This window comes from Dysidea avara, chromosome 2 (genome assembly GCF_963678975.1).
Source record: "Dysidea avara chromosome 2, odDysAvar1.4, whole genome shotgun sequence".
Classification (NCBI taxonomy): Eukaryota; Metazoa; Porifera; class Demospongiae; order Dictyoceratida; family Dysideidae; genus Dysidea; species Dysidea avara.
In genome coordinates this window covers 29,170,001-29,192,069 of record NC_089273.1, presented here as the reverse complement: position 1 = coordinate 29,192,069, position 22,069 = coordinate 29,170,001, and the positions used below count along the sequence as shown (strand labels likewise).

The 22,069-nt window shown below is 37.2% G+C and overlaps 1 protein-coding gene across 4 annotated transcripts in view; it reads left to right on the top strand.

Annotated features, from left to right (window-relative positions):
• Positions 1–22,069, top strand: part of LOC136247036 (uncharacterized) — a 155,787-nt gene that overhangs the window by 37,420 nt on the left and 96,298 nt on the right. For all 4 annotated transcript variants that reach the window (XM_066038633.1, XM_066038631.1, XM_066038634.1 and 1 more), the window contains 3 exons: positions 7,420–7,642; positions 19,753–20,038; positions 20,130–20,305. In XM_066038633.1, coding sequence (XP_065894705.1) covers positions 7,420–7,642; positions 19,753–20,038; positions 20,130–20,305 — 685 coding nt within the window. The remainder of the gene's footprint in view (positions 1–7,419; positions 7,643–19,752; positions 20,039–20,129; positions 20,306–22,069) is intronic.

Below are 22,069 nucleotides of genomic sequence, written 5' to 3'. Positions count from 1 at the left end.
CACTACTTTTCTTTATTTACATAAACAATTTGCCAGATGTTGTTAAACATAGTACTATGCGACTATTGGCAAATGGTTGTATTATTTCCAGACAAATGTGAACAAGACTCTTACCTATTCCAAGAAGATGTAAATGCAATTGCCAAATAGGCCTCCATGTGGCTCATGAAATTTATTGTATCTAAAAGTTGTTTTCTACAATGTACTGAAGCTAAACTGTACCAAGTGGATACAACATACCATGTACCCACTAATATCTGCAGACCACTGCAAGTACTTAGGGGTTACTCTACAATCAATCTAATCTTAAATTGGATAAGCACATCAGAGAGAAAGTGATAAATGCAATTCTACTTTAGATTTGATACATAAGAATATTAAAGTTTCTTCAACTCACGTAAGAAAAGTTGCCTAAAAAGCTCTGGTGAGAGCCAAATTAGAGTACGCATCTACTGTGAGGTCAACATGGCAAAATTATCTTATCAATGATTTTGAAAACTTTCAGCGTCACTCAGCTCATTATGTCTGCAATGACTATGACTATACCTCTAGTGTAAGTGAAATGATTGATGCCCTAAAATGGGAAACCTTAGAAGACCAATGTGTAAAAGCCAGTTTACTTATGTTCTATTAAATCTTTCACAAACTTGGCAAGAATCCCATTTAACCAGTATGTTCAACTATCTACTGTAACCACTACACAGCACAGTAAGTTTTACAAGTTGATACCAATGTCTAGTAGAAAACATTCTACCAAGCATTCAGTTTTATCAAGAACTATCCCTGTGTAGGATCAGTTTCTTGAAGAAATAGTTCAACTGACTCCTTTAAATGTATACTAGATAACTTTAAATCATTATTGTAATTGAGCAAATTTTCTCTTTCTGTGCACAGTCTTTGGTGAGCGAATAATAATAATGGTTCATAATATACCATCGGAAAGACGAGGTCAGCCATTCTTACTAAGTGCGGATGAACTGGATGAACAAGTGAAGTGCTATGCCAGGGATGTTAGCTGGAAAGCAAGATGCATAGACACTTATTGCTTGTGCAGAAGCCATGGTCAAAAGTGTTGCATGGTACACGTGGACTGATTGATCTCTCAGAGAGCTGGTCCAAGTCTCTCCTTGGGTGTATACGTATTGGGTATGTTAAACAAAAGTCAACACATTAAATTCTCAGAGCTAGAGCCTGTCATTTCAAGGAACTTAAAACAGCAATACTATCTTGACAGAAGGACTGCAGTAAAGATAGCACATCCTTTGAATACTGCCTTGGACCAGTAACTCAGCATACTGATATGGCACACAATTAGATTTACATTTTCTGCAGTACATGTTCTATGTACCATGTGGGTTCCACTCATCACTGCCACAAAAGTCTGTATGATTAGTATATAGTTTCTGGATAATCTATTATTATCTTAATAAATATGATAGCCTCATACTACATCATTAATTGAAAACGCTATCCTACTCAATGCCATCATGAATCCTGGAGGTCACTCACAGTGGTAGCATATGACAGCAAACACAATCACTTGATGGTGATCCATCGTATCAAGTGCCATTGGGGTTTAGGCATTCCAGTATCCGAGCTTTGTAACAGGAAAAATTTTCTGTAGATTCCCACAAAATAATTATAACAAAGTGCATTTAACCTGTGATTGCGACCTGAAACATTGTATAGGGTTTCTGATCATTATGAAAACCATAGGTTTTGTGTGTGCAAGCTCATTACTTTCTTTGTGTCGTATTAAACGCTTTTACAGTTTTATAGTGTATGTAGAAGACTACAAAAAATGTGCAGTCAGACTTAAGTACTGACTAATGATCAATTCAAGTGGGTAGTTGTTTTGTTCAGGCTGGCAATTTTCATTCAGGTGGGTAGTTGCTTTTTACAGGCTGGCAATTTCCAGGTACACCCACATTAATTAAATTGCGCACCTGCATTACCCATATTACCTGTATTACCCATATATATTACCCGTGTTACCCATATTACCGATATTACCTAACAGTGTATTACCGATATTACCAGTATTACCCACATTACCCATATTACTCATATTACCTGTATTACCCATATTACCCGTATTACCCATATTACCAGTATTACCCATATTACCCGTATTACCCATATTACCAGTATTACCCATATTACCAGTATTATCCATATTACCAGTATTACCCATATTACTCCTATTACCCGTATTACCCATATTACCCGTATTACCCATATTACCAGTATTACCCATATTACCAGTATTACCCATATTACCCATATTACCAGTATTACCCATATTACCCGTATTACCCATATTACCAGTATTACCCATATTACCCGTATTACCCATATTACCAGTATTACCCATATTACCCATATTACCCATATTACCCTTATTACCCATATTACCCGTATTACCCATATTACCCTTCTTACCCATATTACCCGTATTACCCATATTACCAGTATTACCCATATTACCCGTATTACCCATATTACCAGTATTACCCATATTACCAGCATTACCTGTATTACCCATATTACCGGTATTACCCATATTACCCTTATTACCCATATTACCCATATTACCCGTCTTACCCATATTACCGGTATTACCCATATTACCTGTATTACCCATATTATCCGTATTACCCATATTACCCTTATTACCCATATTACCCATATTATCCGTCTTACCCATATTACCGGTATTACCCATATTACCTGTATTACCCATATTACCCGTATTACCCATATTACCAGTATTACCCATATTACCCGTATTACACACATTACCAGTATTACCCATATTACCGGTATTACCCATATTACCAGTATCACCTGTATTACCCATATTACCAGTATTATCCGTATTACCCATATTACCCGTATTACCCATATTACCCGTATTACCCATGTTACCAGTATTACCCGTATTACCCATATTACCCGTATTACCCATATTTCCCGTATTACTCATATTACCAGTATTACCCGTATTACCCATATTACCAGTATTACCCATATTACCAGTATTACCCGTATTACCCATATTACCCGTATTACCCGTATTACCCATATTACCGGTATTACCCGTATTACCCATATTACTCGTATTACCCATATTACCTGTATTACCCATATTACCAGTATTACCCATATTACCAATATAATACCATTTATTACCATAGGGTATTAGTATTACATCATAATGATGTAATATAAGGACATGATACACATAGACAGACCCAACAAAGCAGCATATGGCCACCATTTTAAGCCACAATATAAAACTCATCAGTGGAATGTGCCTTTGGGATTCTGACAAGTGCGTGCCCTTTGCACTATGTCTTATCTTCTAACTTTAATCAGACTGGTTGTCGTCTTCTTCATGCAATGAAGCCATATCCAGGTGTTATTTGTATGCATTAACACTTTCCATGAGCAGCATATTTAGATTCCTTAAATTATTTAAAGCACATAAAAGATACTGAACACCCAGTAGATACCTGTGATTTCATGATAGGTTACACTGTAAGGTGTGCTAAGGTACTGTAGTAAAGAGAATTTGGAGTGGGATCCAGTAATGGGGGATTTTGCTGAGATGGTGCATTAATTACCTGAGGCTTAATAAGGCAATCGTACATTGATTGTTTCTGAAAGTATAGTATCAACTTCAGGCAGATAAGTTCATCAAGGTTTTCTTTTGGTCTATATCTGTCTACGCATGCTTTCAAGCTGGAAGGCTGTTCAAGCTTAGAAACACAACAAAACATATTTCAATTTTACTACAACACAAGTACATGAAAAAATTTGGAATTTTCAACTAGAATAGGGACCATAGCACATCAATAAAAAGTACTGAAACAAGTTTGAGTAGTCAATGATATTAAATCACCGTAAAACAATAAGAAGTGTTATATCCCTACTGTGCTCAAGACACCATAACGGAAATGCACAGTAGGGATATAACACTTCTTATTGTTTTACGGTGATTAAATATCATGGACTACTCCAACTTGTTTCAGTACTTTTTATCGATGTACTATAGTCCCTACTCTAGTTGAAAATTCCAAATTTTTTCGTGTACTTGTTTGTTAACTTTTTTTTGTAAGTAATTTTATTACGACTGGCGAACCTACGCATACCACATCTGAAATGGCACCACGCACCCCAGCTATATTAATTATCGTCTAAAAAGTGAAGTATCAATTACGCTTCATTGTCAGCTATGTTCAACCCATTACACAGCATTTTGAATCAAGAACTATTCGAAAAGCACCTCTACAATCCACGCATACCAAAAGAAAGAAATAGTGCTGCACACCCCAATTATATTAATTGTTGTCTGAAAAGTGAAGTATCCATTACGCTTCGCTGTTGGCCAGTCTCGTGTGGCCAAACCACTTTTTTCTGTGTATTGGGTGGGGAAAAAAGGGTCTGGTGCAACTCCAATAGCTGTTTACTTCTGAGCCGTCCCCAGACTCTGGGGACGCTAATTGAATAACATTGGCCGCAAAGGAGGTGCCATGACGTCAGTGAAACAATCCACTCCTGGTCCGGTTGTGAGTCTTGTTACATGATGAGGATGAACTCTATAAAAGATACATCGGAGCAAATTAAGATTCATTTAAAGGATAAACAGATCAAAGCCATCTCGAGTTTGCTTACTGACATCATTGGTGCCTCCTTTGTGGCCAATTTTATTCAATTTTTTTCCCTCCGGCCCTAATGGCACTCCCTTCCTCCCATACATCTCTATAGAATGCTAAGAAAATATTTGAAAAATTAATTATAACCTACAGAAAAGAACCTACACAGAACCTACAGCATGCCCAGGGTTCAATGGGCAGGCAGGTGCCCCTCAGCAACAGCAAGATCAACTGCTGGAGGCACACACAGACACTTGGATCTCAATTAGTGTTCCCAGTGTCTGGGAAGTAAACAGCTATTGGAGTTGCACCAGACCCTTTTTTCCCCCACCCAATACATAGAAAAAAGCGGTCTGGCTACGCGAGACTAGCTGTCGGCTATGTTCAACATATTACACAGCAGTACGAATCAAATGGAGTTTAACTAGTTAATGTTGCAGTCAAGCATGCGTGAGTGTATTATGATAGTGACTAACCGAAAGCTCCACCATGATTAGGGGGAAGATTGGGCAGGCACACACATGAGAAGGGTTGGCAATAATTGGAAAGTAACATTGCGCATGCGTTACAAAAAAAAGGCGCATGTAGAGGTGTTAGAACACATGGTACTACATGGCATAGCAAATCTTGTCCCACCCATACCACTCCCCTCTACCAACTATCTCATATTAGAATTTTTAGAAGATGATAATCACAAAGGGATTGTTCGGTGTGGTTTAATGTAATGTATTGCCCAAAAAATAAATAAATAGAATAAAATTAATAATGGGGGTGTGGGGAAGTGAAGCATGCACCACAGACAGTCCCAGAAGGGAGCTTAGTAAATCCCCTCTTTTTTTTCCATTGTTTTTTCCATCTTGTGTTTGAAAAGCACCTCTGCAATCATAATAACCACTATGAAAAATACGGACGATTTCCGTTACGAAGGGAAGCCATCATGTGCTACTGCCAAATCGACACCTTTCACTGTCAGCAAAGATGAATGGGACACAAAGGAGGACACTGGTAAGTCCATGAAGAATGCATTGTACGTACTGCGGTATGCCAAAAGGCACCTGTCGGGCCGAAGCAACGTCGAACAGTGAAAAAATCAAGCTAGTAGCCTTAGCCGTTATCGAGTTACGTTTGTCTGAAGGTATCGGTTAGTCAGTTACTTAAAACTTACTCAGTCAGTAGAAAATTCCGTCAAATAAATTTTTCAAAAAATTCCGTAGCAACTTGTTGAAAGTGTTTCAGGTCGATCTAAAAGCTTGTTTGGGCTTAGTTTTACCTAACCAATACTGCCTCATCATTGTCAGGGAAAATTGAGGCAGGTTTTTAGGTGATATTATTTTGTGGGCCACGCCTACTCCTTTGTGGTCCCTACTATACAGTTACTATCGTACTGTACAATAATAATTATTTTAAGTTTACTACAATATTCAATTTACTGCAACATAAACTAACCACATAGCTTGTGTTTGCTTCATGATACAAGAACGAAGCAAAGATATTCTTACTTACCATGAAGAGATGGTATATGTCAATTCAAGTACAGTTTCACTGCGTACTGATACGCGCATGTATTTTTTTGTAGCATATATTTTATTCAATGTAATTTCAATATGATTCATGGGTGGATCTAGGATTTATAAAAGGGGGGCTAACTCAAGGTATTAATCTCTTGACATGCCCCCCTCCAGAAAGTTTTTGAAAAATAGAAGCTAAAATACTGCAATTTGGAGATATTTCCACATAAAATTCATGCCTGTAGATATTTTATATACTGTATACTGCCTTTAGATTATAGGTATTGCTCTCTGAAGCATTTTGTAAAGTTTGGGTAGGTACAGACAACCAAGCACATGATGTATCCTCTCATAATTGCACAACAATTGGTGCATGTTAGAATAATAATGTTGAAAGTGGAAAATTTTGAAATTTGAATGGTGCGACATTGAATCTGAGAGCATTTTCAATGGAAATTGTGTACCTGAATTAAGTATTGTCATACATATTAACTACACAAGTAGATAAATCAAGCCTTTTAAACAAAACAATGTGCTTCACTGTATGTATAGATGCAAGCAGATTTGTAAAAATTCAATAACAGAACCAACTATATGCTTCCAGTGAATGTTCTATTAGAGTAGTTAGGTGACTGCTCTATTAGAGTATGTCGATCTTGTACACCTCTGATGCTAATCCGGGTCCTTGTTGCATAAACTTTAGCATAAATCCACTGATAATGCCTTGGAAAGATGTTTATAAGGTAGGTTTATGAGTATTTGTATTATTAGTGATCATATAATTATGCTAAGACAAAATTTCATTATTATCCTCAGCATATTGATCAAATAAAGCCTAAAAATGAAGGAGGGGGGGGGGGGGGGGGGGGGGGGGCTTCGGCCCCCAAAGCTTCCTCCCTGGATCCTCCCTTGTGATTTATCTCAAAAACAGAATTACATGAATGCTTTGTCTCATGACATGATAGTTGCTTAGATTACTTAATTTGAAAAACTTGGCTTACAGTATCTTGAGTGATCTATGCAATAGATCAAGAGGTGTGGTTACCATGTCTTTTTTACTTGGTAACCTAGCAGACCAAAATGCTTAAGCACAAGGTTCTTTCATTGTCATGTTAAAAGAATAATAATAATTAAGTGTTTGTTGAATGAATCAATTTTGAAAACAAATGATACTATGCATGACTTACTTCATGCTTCCTGTTATCAAGTGTGTTTTGTGGCAATATTGTCAGAAGTTTTCTCTTTTTTTGTAGTGCAGGGAGACATATTTATAACAAGACTGGGTTTGGAAAATCTATTGAAGCTTATGAATTGTTTGACAAATTATATAAAAGGATACAAAGTGAAGATTTTAGCAAAATAACACAAAATGACAACCAAAAGCGTATTGATGAACAACAATACCCTCTCAATATGACAAACATGCAAAAACTGGCAGTTGAAGATGTGGCCAAAAGTGATCCTTGGCGATGCAAGGTATTATACATACTCAAATAGTTTTTTAAAAATAATTTACTGTTACTTCAGATACCCTGGTACTATGCACTGGTTGTACTTGGCTGCAAAACTGATTAATTTTAGCAATTAACAGATGCTAGGGCTGCACCTATTATGCCGGCATAATTTTGAGAATAATAGTCCACCAATTTCATGAGAATAATTCTGAAATTGTAGGATTGTTACAGGAATAATTTTAGAATCATCGGACATCCATGGGAATAATTGGTGGAATCATAGATGATATACCCAATTAAGAGGTGTGTCTCTTCTTGATTAGTTAGAAGAACATGCTAAGCTATTCAGAATAATATATAAGCTGACATTATTATACGAGTGCTAGCTGAAAAAGGGCCGAGAAGCCTTAAAACGGTATACTCTAATAGAGCAGTCAGATCATTTCGTGTTAACAATCTGCAGCCAGTGTCAGGGATTTACCTGCATGATTATTTGCAACCCTGAAGCTTGTGCATCTTATACCAGTGTATCTTAATTGTTCAAATCTTGAACATATTGTTACCATTATGTACCAAACTTAGCCTTGGATTATTACTGCAGATAGCTATTCTATGACTAGAAAAATGATGCATGAATATTTCATTTATGGCTATTAATTGATTCTGGCAAAACTACTTATATCAGCATCTTGAAAACCAAGTCACTAACTAGAATGAGCACCATTACGGAATAATAGGATAGATGCAAATAATATTTTGGGAAACTCTGGAAGGAATAATAGGTAAATTTTGAACATAATAGGCTTAGGCCTAACGACATACTGTAAAGTGTGCTTTTAAGAAGCAAGAAAATGCCATTTTCATGCATTTTTTGTACCTCAATAGTACATCTATTTTGCTGCAGAAATTTCTTTAGGATGGGAACCTCACATCTCACATTTTAACTGAATCCACCCAGCCATAACTGACAAAGATATGTATGTATGTGCCTTCAATGTTTGTCTTATTTTCCTCTTATTTTCTTTTTGCACCACTTAGAGAAAAAAACACTAATAAATACACATTTTATAATCAAATTACTGTTAATATAATAGTACCCTTAAGATTCTCAATCATGGAGCCTCCTGTTGCCTCCCTTACACCACCATAACAACATTATATATGAGGCTCCACACACTGATAAGTAAACATAATTCAGATAGGCTATTGATTGTGGGTGTGTCTATTTTACGGACCGGACCGTCGGACTGGATGTTCCTGTTTATCAAGCTAGGTGTTTAGCAGGTCTCTTTTATGGACCAGACCGGAAGAGGTATAATTAAGGCATGCATGCATGTGGATAGATGCTTTCATGATCATGCATGCTTCTTGAATTCTGTGTGCAAGGCTGTAAAGGCTGGAAGCTTGTGAGAACTGATGTTTTCGAGGGTTTTAGGGCCCCATCAGAGCTAGGGATAGTGGTGTTCAGTAGCTATCTCAGCATATAATGTAGTGTGCCATTGTTTCGAAGTGAACAAGCTTGAAGATTTAGCTGTACACAAAGTCGTAAGATGGTTAATTTAAAGGCGATTCAGGGACAGAGATTGCAGAGTAGCCATGTGCAAGGCCATGTTTAACTTCTCTGGGGAAGCAGATTTTTAAGTCTATAAGAGTCTAGTCCATGAAAGTGAACTCCCACTGTAGCTATTTGTTGCTAGTCATTGCCTAGCTATAGCTATGTGTCATTGAGCTGTTGAGCAGTCTGAGTAAGAAATTTTTCGGAAGGATAGTTAGCTATTACTGCATGCCGGAGCCAAAACATTGTTTCAGTGTGTGACTAATGGCAGACTGATTCAGAATTGATCAAATTAATTAACACTTTTCTTCTGATACAGATTAAGGAAAATTGGCCAGTCATAAATAATAGCTATGGCCTTTTGTATATTACTTGCAATTGTGTTTTACGTACGTATAGCTATACTATAGCAGCATGCTAGACTATTAAAAAACTGTAGTAACATTACACAGTAAGCTATACTGTAAGATTTTCATGCGATATTGGTTTGTATAATTATACACATAGGACTGGAAATCTGACCATGCAGCATTGCATACTGGTATCAAAAGGGAACAAAAGAACTTTCTGGGAGAGCTCAAGAAGGTTCACAATGTGTGTGTGACACCAGATGGAAAGGACATGTGTGCAAGGCTTTTAAATGCTTGACTTTTTAAATATTACCTAAGTCTGATTCATGCGCAATACCACAGTGTACTTATAGCAGTCCAGTTTACACATGAAACTTACACCCTGTTCACACTAGCCCAGTAGCACAGTTCAGAACGGTACGGCTTGACAAAAAGTACAATGTGAACACCGTCTGTACCTGGCTCAACCAAACCGAGCCAGCCCACCCGATTGAACCAGGCCAGCATGGTACGGTATGATAATTACTCACCAGGCGCACAAAATAATTATTTTATAAACTCAACATACAATGAAGATGGGCTCAGGAATACTGTTCGACACGAGGTTCAGCACGGAAGAAACCCTAACGACAGTTATGAACTATTTGTTGTCGTAGCAGTTACTGTTTCACTCACTTCGATTCGCGGCGTGATTTCTGCAGTCACAGTTTCAGCTACACAGCCGCCTATCTAGTTGAAATGAAAGAATTCCAGCACAAGAGGCTTGAATGACAAGAGCTGCATCCAGTTTTAGTAAGTAAATTAATTAATATTTAATTGTGTGCTTATGGAAACCAGATGACTTGGTGAGCGAGACTGCATAGTGTGAACAGAGGCAATACTGGACCGTATCGAACCGAGTCGAACTGAACCGTGCTAATGTGAACGCAATGTTATAGATCAGGGTGTTATAATCACTCAAAAAATTCTAATCACACAATGGTTACAAAAAACACAGGTACATTCCCACTTCGAACAAGACACAACGGCATGAAACTACAGCAATTCTTACAAAACTGAAATTAAGTTGTATTACAACTGTACATCAAGGTGCATGTGATTTGCTGTACTTACAATTAATAATGTGCGTGCATTATTACAAGTCATTAGCTACACCTCCTCCTTTAATTGATGGAGCAATTATAATTAAATAGTAAATATGTTTGGTAACGGCGATACTTCTAGGTGATCTCTCTACAGGATTCCTTGTTTCTAACTGAACTCTCAACAGGGTGATCTGTTCATACCTGAACTTTCTACTGGGTGATTTGTTTGCAGCTGAACTCTCTAAATGGTGGTTTCTTTGTAGCTGAACTCTCTACAACGTGACTTCTTCTAGCTGAACTCTCTACAAGGTGACTTGTTTCTAGCTGATCTCTCTACAGGGTGACTTGTTTCTAGCTGAACTCTCTACAGGTGATTTGTTTGTAGCTGAACTCTCTACATGGTGGTTTCGTTGTAGCTGAACTCTCTACAAGGTAACTTCTTCTAGCTGATCTTTTTACACTGCATATTTGTTTGTAGCTGAGTTCTCTACAGGGTGATTTGTTTGCAGCTGAACTCTCTACATGGGAGTTTCATTGTAGCTGAACTCTTCTACAATGTGACTTCTTCTAGCTGAACTCTCTACAGGGTGACTTGTTTCTAGCTGAACTCTCTATAGGTGATTTGTTTGCAGCTGAACTCTCTACATGGTGGTTTCTTTGTAGCTGAACTCTCTACAAGGTAACTACTTCTAGCTGATTTTTCTACAAGGTGATTGAGTTTTTTGCAGCTGAACTCTTTACATGGTGGTTGCTTTTTAGCTGAACTCTCTAAAAGGTGACTTCTTCTAGCTGAACTCTCTACAGGATGATTTGTTTGCAGCTGAACTCTCTACGTGGTAGTTTCTTTGTAGCTGAACTCTCTACAATGTGACTTCTTCTAGCTGAACTCTCTACAGGGTGACTTGTTTTTAGCTGATCTCTCTACAGGGTGACTTGTTTCTAGCTGAACTCTCTACAGGTGATTTGTTTGCAGCTGAACTCTCTACATGGTGGTTTCTTTGTAGCTGAACTCTCTACAAGGTAACTTCTTCTAGCTGATCTTTCTACAGGGTGATTTGTTTGTAGCTGGATTCTCTACAGGGTGATTTATTTGCAGCTTAACTCTCTACAAGGTGACTTCTTCTAGCTGAACTCTCAACAGAGTGATTGATTTTTTTGCAGCTGAACTCTCTACATGGTGGTTTCTTTGTAACTGAACTCTCTACAGGGTGATTTGTTTGTAGCTAAATTCTCTACAGGGTGATTTGTTTGTAGCTGAACTCTCTACAGGGTGATCTGTTCATAGCTGAACTCCCTATAAGGTAACTTCTTCTAGCTAATCTTTCTACAGGGCGATTTGTTTGTAGCTGAGTTCTCTACAGGGTGATTTGTTTGCAGCTGAACTCTACATGGTAGTTTCTTTGTAGCTCTACAATGTGACTTCTTCTAGCTGAACTCTCTACAAGGTGACTTGTTTCTAGCTGATCTCTCTACAGGGTGACTTGTTTCTAGCTGAACTCTCTACAGGTGATTTGTTTGCAGCTGAACTATCTACATGGTTTATTTCTTTGTAACTGAACTCCCTGCAAGGTGACTTCTTCTAGCTGATCTCTCTACAGGGAGATTTGTTTGTAGCTTAACTCTCTACAGGTGATTTGTTTGCAGCTGAACTCTCTACATGATGGTTTCTTTGTAGCTGAACTCTCTACAAGGTAATTTCTTCTAGCTGATCTCTCTACAGGCCGATTTGTTTGTAGCTGAACTCTCTACATGATGGTTTCTTTGTAGCTAAACTCTCTACAAGGTGATTTCTTCTATAGCTGATCTTTCTACAGGGTGATTTGTTTGTAGTTGAACTCTCTACATGATAGTTTCTTTGTAGCTGAACTCTCTACAAGGTGATTTCTTCTATAGCTGATCTTTCTACAGGGTGATTTGTTTGTACCTGAACTATCTACATGATGGTTTCTTTGTAGCTGAACTCTCTACAAGGTAACTTCTTCTAGCTGATCTCTCTACAGGACAATTTGTTTGTACTTGAACTCTCACATGATTGCTTCTTTGAAGCTGAACTCTCTACAAGGTGATTTCTTCTAGCTGATCTTTCTACAGGGTGATTTGTTTGTAGCAGAACTCTCTACAAGGAAACTTCTTCTAGCTGATCTCTCTACAAGGAGATTTGTTTGTAGCTGAACTCTCTATACATGATTTGTTTGCTGCTGAATTCTCTACATGATGGTTTCTTTGTAGCTGAACTCTCTACAAGGTAACTTCTTTTAGTTGATCTCTTTACAGGGTGAATTGTTTGTAGCTGAACGATCTACAAGGTAACTTCTTCTAACTGATCTCTCTACAGGGTGATTTGTCTGTAGCTGAACTCTCTACAAGGAAACCTCTTTTAACTGAGCTCTGTACAGGGTGAATTGTTTGTAGCTGAACTATCTACAAGGTAACTTCTTCTAGCTGATCTCTCTACAGGATGATTTGTTTGTAGCTGAACTATCTACTAGGTAACTTCTTCTAGCTGATCTCTCTACAGGGTGATTTGTTTGTAGCTGAATTCTGTATAGGTGATTTGTTTGCAGCTGAGCTCTTTACAGAATGGTTTCTTTGTAGCTGAACTCTCTACAAGGTAACTTCTTCTAGCTGATGTATCTACAGGGTCACTAGTTTGTAGCTGAACTCTCTACATGATGATTTCTTTGTAACTGAACTCTCTACAAGGTGATTTCTTCTAGCTGATCTTTCTACAGGGTGATTTGTTTGTAGCAGAACTCTCTACAAGGAAACTTCTTCTAGCTGATCTCTCTACAGGGAGATTTGTTTGTAGCTGAACTCTCTATACATGATTTGTTTGCTGCTGAATTCTCTACATGATGGTTTCTTTGTAGCTGAACTCTCTACAAGGTAACTTCTTCTAGCTGATCTCTTTACAGGGTGAATTGTTTGTAGCTGAACGATCTACAAGGTAACTTCTTCTAACTGATCTCTCTACAGGGTGATTTGTCTGTAGCTGAACTCTCTACAAGGAAACCTCTTTTAACTGAGCTCTGTACAAGGTGAATTGTTTGTAGCTGAACTATCTACAAGGTAACTTCTTCTAGTTGATCTCTCTACAGGATGATTTGTTTGTAGCTGAACTATCTACAAGGTAACTTCTTCTAGCTGATCTCTCTACAGGGTGATTTGTTTGTAGCTGAATTTTGTATAGGTGATTTGTTTGGAGCTGAGCTCTTTACAGAATGGTTTCTTTGTAGCTGAACTCTCTACAAGGTAACTTCTTCTAGCTGATGTATCTACAGGGTCACTAGTTTGTAGCTGAATTCTCTACATGTTGGTTTCTTTGTAACTGAACTATCTATAAGGTGACATCTTCTAGCTGATCTTTCAACAGGGTGATTTGTTTGTAACTGAAGTCTCTAGAAGAAAACTTCTTCTAACTGATGTCTGAACAGGGTGAATTGTTTGTAGCTGAACTCTCTACAGGGTGATTTGTTTGTAGCTGATCTCTATACAGGTTACTTATTTCTAACTGATCTCTTGAATTCTGTTCAGGGTGACTGCTCTATTAGGATGACTGCTCTATTAGAGTATCTCGATCTCGCACTTGCTACATCAAGTTGGATTTCGTGTTATAACTCCGTGGCTTTAAGTCTGATTTTTCTACACCATTGAAGAGCCTTTCTAAGATGATAACTCCATCTGTACAGCGATTTTCAAAGCATTACCCCAAGTGGTTTATCTGGTAGGCGTGGCAAGCATAATAATAATAATAATAATAATATAATAAATTTGCTAATCTCGATTGCGTAATTGTTACACACTGTTGATTTTTTCGCTGTATCTTCCTGGTTTTTAGCTCGATTTCTTTCAAACCACAAAAGGTTTGAGGTTCAATAGTTAACCTATTCACCCACTGATTTTCAGCTTCTTCCCATACGCGGTTTACCCTGTAGGCGTGACAACATATTGGTGTTATTTTTCGTGCATAATCGCTCATTACTCTTTACCTGTTTATGGTATTCCAGCCAAAGTTGGTACAGAGATGCGCCTTTATACCCCCCTTCTGTGTGCCAAATTTCAAGGCAATCGGATAACGCGTTCGCGTTTTATAGCAGTTTTTGTAAGTGTGCGAAAAGAGGAAGAAAAATAAGAAGAAAAAAAAAACGAAAAAACTAAGCCAATTTTTGAAGTCGCATATCTCAGGAATGCCTGAAGCGATTTCGCTCAAATTTGGAATGTGGAGTACTGAAGTTGGAGGGAATGTACACAGCAAAATTTGTCTTGTTTCATCAAGGCAGCACAGAGCTACGGAGGTGCGAAAATTGCGTTTTCTTTCTTCCTGTCAATATACTCACGGGGTTGCGCGCCGGCTTCTTGGGCTGCACGACACACTACCGTGTGTCTTGATACAAGTCATATACTCAGGGTTTCTGATAAAGCATGCAGTGATCACCACAGGAGCATGGACAAATTGCAGTATTATCAATGCCAGCCATGTTTACCCTGTGCAATCAACCAAGATGTTTTTAATGGACTCACAATGAACTATACATACTCAGCAGTCAGTGCTAGTTATATCCAGAAATTTAATGGTACATGATAGTGACAGACATCACTGGCTAACTGTCAGTAACCTGACCAGGAATTACATATGTTTATATCATATAACATGTAGCTAGCTCTCATGTTTGAGCTCAAATGGCTTGTTTGCGACAGACAGAGTCCATGCTTATGACATGCATGCATACGCGAGAATCTTGATGACTGTGGCATATAAATTATTAGCATCACTTATTCCATTGCTTTGTGCCTTGGTTGACAACCTGGATCTTTACTTTATGACCAGCTGTGGGATTTTATTGAAATGTCTTCAAAATCAGCAATATAGTTTCAATGCTTCCTATATTGCCTTCTGTGTACACCCTCCAGTGCCTAACTGGTAAAGTAGATAGTAGTAAAGGAAACTTCTATAAGAAGAGGGCATTTAAAGTCTGACAGCAAAACAGTGTGATTCTACATTCCAAGGCAACCAGATATCAGTGATCTGATGAAAAGTGGTACTCTTGGGCCTTGGTGGTAGCTGCAATGGCAACAAAGATGCTTGGAACAGATACGTTCCTTGGTCAGTATTGCTTACAAATTCAGGCTGTACTTCAAATCATTATCAGTACAATTTGGTTGTATGAAAAGCTTTCAAGCTGCTACATGTACAGACTGATATATTGTTGAGTAGCCACTATTTTCAATCATTTGATTTGTTCTATCACCTGAACAGCATGCTCAACACTATATTAGTTAAATGTTTGCTGCTGCCAAGTAGCTATGGGCATTAGCTAGCAAGATTGTTAAGATAATCATCATCTCTGATATGAACAAGCAAGCTTTACCGGTGAACAGTTGCTATCGAGGTTGCTATTTACTGTAAGCTACAGTAACTGTAGTTAGAATGACTTTTGCAGGGCTATAGCTAGCTATACATACGTACGCCCAGCACAAGGGTGACCAGAACCGGCATGCAAAGCTACAATCGTCCAGCTCGACAGAGCTGGCAAATGCTCATGGCCTGGCACACAGACTATTTCTAGTCCCGTCCGTAAAATAGACTTGAACGTATTAACACTAGGCTTACTCAGTGGTAAACAGGAACTTCTGGTCCGACGGTCCGTAAAATAGACACTCCCTTGATTGCAATGGGTAAAATATTTGCGTAAATGAAAAATAAATTGTAAAATTTTTAAACACTTTTGTGCAGAAAGGGTGTAATGATAAAAACATCAATACCATCTTATTCGCCTACTCAAGGGAAGTTTGAAAATAATTGTTTTGTAGCAATAGTCTAAAGGATACGTGAGTTATGGGCATTTGTTTACGTAGTGTCAAAACGGTCATATGAGATTGATTTTTCTTAACTTATTTCGTCTCTGTATGTTGTGACTTGAAGAAAAGTGGTAGGAGAAAAGCCTACCACGTAATGGACTTCCCTATTCATAGCAAACACGATGGTGCAAGTTGCAGCTCTGTACTGCATTGTGTTTGTAGGTTACAGTCGTTTTTGTAAGCACCTGTAATTTATTTTCCCAATACAAATCGATCTTTCTGTTGCTGCTTCTTTGTAGGGCTGTAGCTCCAAAAATTGTTAGCATGCAAGGCTGAAACTTGGCCAGAGCATACACTTGGCTAAGTAGATTATAAATATTCAATAATAAAGAATTTGAAAAATGTGCCATTATGCCGGGTTTTCGAAGATCCGATCACCTATATGTTAATTTTAATTTGTTTGGTATGCAACAAATACCATTAAATTTAGAAGTGACTAAAAGTATATCACTGCACATTTCAGTCTGATAGCTACACAAATCTAATAATCGTGTGGTAGTAGCTACTGTATATTAGAAGGCTTGGGTTTTCTGGCCAAAAATTTCACCTCAAAATGGCAGCATCCTGATATTGGTTTTAGGTACAACCAAGCCCAAAAGTGCCTTCAGTATGACCCTAAATTCTTCCAATAGATTGCTACAATTTATAATATTTTTTATTCAATGGAATTTCCTACTGACTGACTAACTGTCTACCTGATGCCTTCAGATAAGTCTAATAATCGTGTGGTAGTAGCTACTGTATATTAGAAGGCTTGGGTTTTCTGGCCAAAAATTTCACCTCAAAATGGCAGCATCCTGATATTGGTTTTAGGTACAACCAAGCCCAAAAGTGCCTTCAGTATGACCCTAAATTCTTCCAATAGATTGCTACAATTTATAATATTTTTTATTCAATGGAATTTCCTACTGACTGACTAACTGTCTACCTGATGCCTTCAGATAAGTCTAATAATCGTGTGGTAGTAGCTACTGTATATTAGAAGGCTTGGGTTTTCTGGCCAAAAATTTCACCTCAAAATGGCAGCATCCTGATATTGGTTTTAGGTACAACCAAGCCCAAAAGTGCCTTCAGTATGACCCTAAATTCTTCCAATAGATTGCTACAATTTATAATATTTTTTATTCAATGGAATTTCCTACTGACTGACTAACTGTCTACCTGATGCCTTCAGATAAGTATAGCTCAATAACAGCTAAGCCAAAGGCTATGGGCTTGATTTTTTTCACTGTTCGACATCACTTCAGTCCAACAGTTGCATTTTGGCATATCATAGTACTGTACGCTCAATGCACACATCATGGACTAATTTGTGTCCTATTTCTTATTGCTAACAGCCCAAGGTGTTGATTCGCAGTAATGTGATGGAGTTCTTGCATTTGTAAACAGAAATCATTCATAATTAACAGTGGTGACTGGATTGATTACAGAGGTGCTTCTCCTCCTGTTCTTCAATTGTAATGCTGTGAAATATGGGCTGGACATAGCTGAAAGTGAAGCATAATGGCCACTTCACATTTGAGTCAGTTGGGATGCATGTTCAGTTGAAAACATTACCTTTGGGCGATGTGGTATGTGTGGTTTCACCAGTCATACCCATAGACTGAATTAGGGATGACATGTCCACTTGTATATCTGCGATGTAGGTGACTTCCCTTGTTTCCATACTTTTTTCTATGATACCTATAATCAAACTTAATATTCTTTATACCTGTATTATTAAGACTAAAGGTGATATGAATAATTTCAAAATGGAATGCCTTGAAAATCAATCTGTGCATGGAGTAACCTCTGTAGTGCTAACCTATTGTGGTTTAAAAGTAATTGGGATAATAGCCAGCCATGTGTAATATTAATAAAGCACACAGTTGAGTTGTATTTGTATATTTATTTATTTGTTTATTATTAATTTATTTTGGCAAAAATAGCCTGTACACCAACTCATAATACAAAATAGTACATATTGTCTGTCCAATGTGTATCCAGTTAGGCCTTGAAGTCGTTTAAGGAGAGTGTACTGTTGTGGTGGCTAAATTGTTTCATGTATTCACTATACATGGTAAGAGAAGAAAGTACTTTGTAACAAGCAAGTACTTGTAAAGTTTTAATTCATGGTAATTCCTGATGATTGTGTGAATAATTCATTGACATCAATATCCACTAAAATGTTGAATATCTGATAATACAGTGTAAGTATGTCATATCACCATGCTGATGACGATATTTAAGTAAAGGCAGTCTTAATTCTGCAAGTCTTGTGCCATAGTGACTGTCATGTAAACTGGTGATAAATTTGGTAGCTCTATGTTGAATTGTTTCAACTTTCCTTTGGGCCATTAAGTAGTGAGGTCCCCATATTATGTCACCGTACTTTAGCTTAGGACGCACCATAGATTTGTAAAGACGGACTAACATATTAGGATCCAAGTAAGCAAAACTACCTTTTTTAATCAACCCAAGTACATGATTTGTTTTGTTAATTTTTACAAGTGAGGTGTGTTTTTGAAATTTAAGATCTTGATCAATCACAACCCTGAGGTCTTTGACAGATTCTGCTGGTTGAATGGCAATACCACAGAGGTAATAGGTGTGCTGTTGTGTAGTTCTGAGATGTAAGACACTAATGTTAAACTTTAATTTTCACTTCAATGACCATTCAGAGAGACAAAAAGTAGAGCTGAAGCTGGATATAATCTTCATGGATATTAATACATCTAAAAATCTTGATGTCATCAGCAAAAAATAGGATTGAACTCTTAACAACCCCCAAAACAGATCTCTGAGGCTCGCCACTAATCACATTAGCCCAGGTAGAGCAATGACCATTTAAAACAATATTCTATTTCCTTCCAGCTAAGGAAAGTTTTTTTATGAAACAATAATGAAATCGGAAGGTGGTAACCAATCAATAGCTGCAATAATGCTGCCAATCATTGTAATAATACCAAAATAATTGGCATGTGTAGGCCACCACCTTTGATTTCATAGCTTGGTTTATTTGGAGGTTGTACCCTTTATTCACAACTTGGCTGCTTTAGTATATGGTGGAGAGTAATTTGATTAATGCATGGAGTTGGCTTGCATTCACCTCATCCCCATCCATACAACACCATTCATCCATGCAGTATGTAGGAATCCTCAATCTTGTTCAAGCAAAATAATGCCAATGCAATAGAATTTAATACAGAGTGTAACAGTTTGGAGCATAGCATGTTAGTTTATATTCCATTTACTGTACTGTAAATTTACAAAAATGTCAAATTATGTACTGTACTTTAAACAGGTATTCACACTTCTAGCATGTTGTGCTCCATGCCCTATTCCCTATCAGTTCATCTCTCGTGTGGTTGGAAAAGTACCTGCAGAAGAAGATTTTATGGATAGAACGGTATACGGCAGTGAAGCATCCAAGATTGTCAATCAAGGCCTGGGAGCAAATGTCAGGGCAATTATTAAAAGCATGTTTTATGGTCGTAGCATTTCAAGTGAATTATCTACCCACTGTGAAGTAGTGCAAGTGGCCAGTGGTTACTATGACATTTTCAAAGAATTGTTTTTACCTTGTGAAGGTATGGCATTATTGTATATGATACAATTAAATTTTGTATCTTGTTAATACATTTCTGAATGCGTAATGTTATACCTACTTCCTATATACAGGAAAAGAAATCATAAAAACAGCTGAATTTGAAGAGAATGTTAAATCATTGACTGCTCTTTACTTGGAAAACAGTAGAAAGGATGATATTGATACTATCACCATAAGAAGGCTTCTTTTACCTCACTTGGATTCTTTTCTGTGGTTGATAGAAAATAGTAGTGATAAACATAAAACGGTCAGTTTTATCTAACAAACTTTTGCATGAATATTTTTCGTTATCTCTTATACTCGCATAACACTTTTGAGAGAATGCGTGTTTACTTGGGCCCAAACAAACTTGGATTGTCAGGGTTCGCACATTCATTAGCTAAAGTTCATGAATCTTTCAAACTTTTAAGTGGAGCTGATTCCTGTTTACAAATTATAAATCACAGCATATTAAATGCTAAATGCATGTCTCACAAGTTTGCAACACACACATGCAGTTGTACTGACTCAACAGTTTTACTGAGAAAACTTGAAATTGAATACCACAAGTAAAAATGTTTGTGATTACCAGGTTTTAAATACATTTTACTACTGCCATACAGTTGAGACAAGTGATGGCACCACATAGAAACTTTAAAACCTCACAGAGGCATGGCCTGTGACCACCACTAAACCATCAACACATAACTTAATTAAATGTCTAATACCATATATCTAGCCTCCCCCACATCATTATGGAACAAAGCAAAATGTATAGCTAAACTGTATCACTATCTAATTAGTAACTATAGTTCGAACTGTTCAACCCGCATTCGAATGTTTGTTCGTTCGAACGAACCTTTGAATTCACCTAAGTTTGTTTGGGCCCTAGTGTTTACGCATGCCATGATGGTATGTATTATTGTGTATGCATGTGTAAAGGCATTAATTAGAAAGTAATAAGTAATAAGTGATGATTGTTGCAGCATGTGTGCTGACGCTGATTTGTTGCTCCGCCATCAATCCTGTCTTGTAACAAGTGGGGGTTTGTCCGGGAGAGAAAACCAATGACATAGTCATCAATGGTGGGTTGTCGTTGTGGTGAAATCACTGCGGGTGTTTTTCTGCCTAAGCTCAAAATCCTTGGTACCAAGCTAATGGTACCAAAACAGGTGGAACTTTTGTTGTTGAGCTGCGTTTGTTGTCCTGTACAAGGTTAGCATCGCCTAGTGATAGACAGTGATGTCAGTTGTGTATGCTTAATTGTATGGTGAGCAACAATTGGAGTAACTATTGTGGACTGTTATTTATGGTGACAATAATTGTAACTGGACTGTCACTTTGTGGATTATTGATTTTAGGATTATCGTTTCGATAGGGTGAGATGTCTTTTACTGTTGATGATTTCATATCTGCTCTGAAGTTGAATGAACTGTATCCACACTAAAGAGGTCAGAATTATTAGAGCTGGCAAACCACTATAAACTAGAAGTGAACAGTGGAATGAGAAAGATGATGTGCAGAGACTAGTTAGTGATTACAGAAGGGGCCATTAAAAAGTTTACAGTCTGTTTGGTTTTAACAATAGTTAAAAATTTAATTATATTGAAACATTGTTACAAAAATCCATTTTAACAAACACTTCCATGATTTGTAATAACAGTATAACTATGTTAATAATGATATGAACTATTTTACCTCTCACAATTGTTAAAACAACAGTTAAAATAATAGTTGTAACGATTTGTATTGTTAAAGCAATAATTTTAACAAATTCTATTGTTAAAACAATTAGTTAAAGCAATATTTTTAACAATTTGTATTCTTAAAGCAATAATTTTAACAAGTTGAATTGTTAAAACTGTTAAAACAATAATTTTAACCATTCGTGATGTGCTACTTATACTGCATATATTTGGCTTTGTTGAAAGGATAGTTATAGTAAACTAATTATACTTTTATAATGATTTGAATGGTCTAACTAGTAACTACTGTTAAAACAAAACAGAGTGTACACTTTTTATGGCCCCTA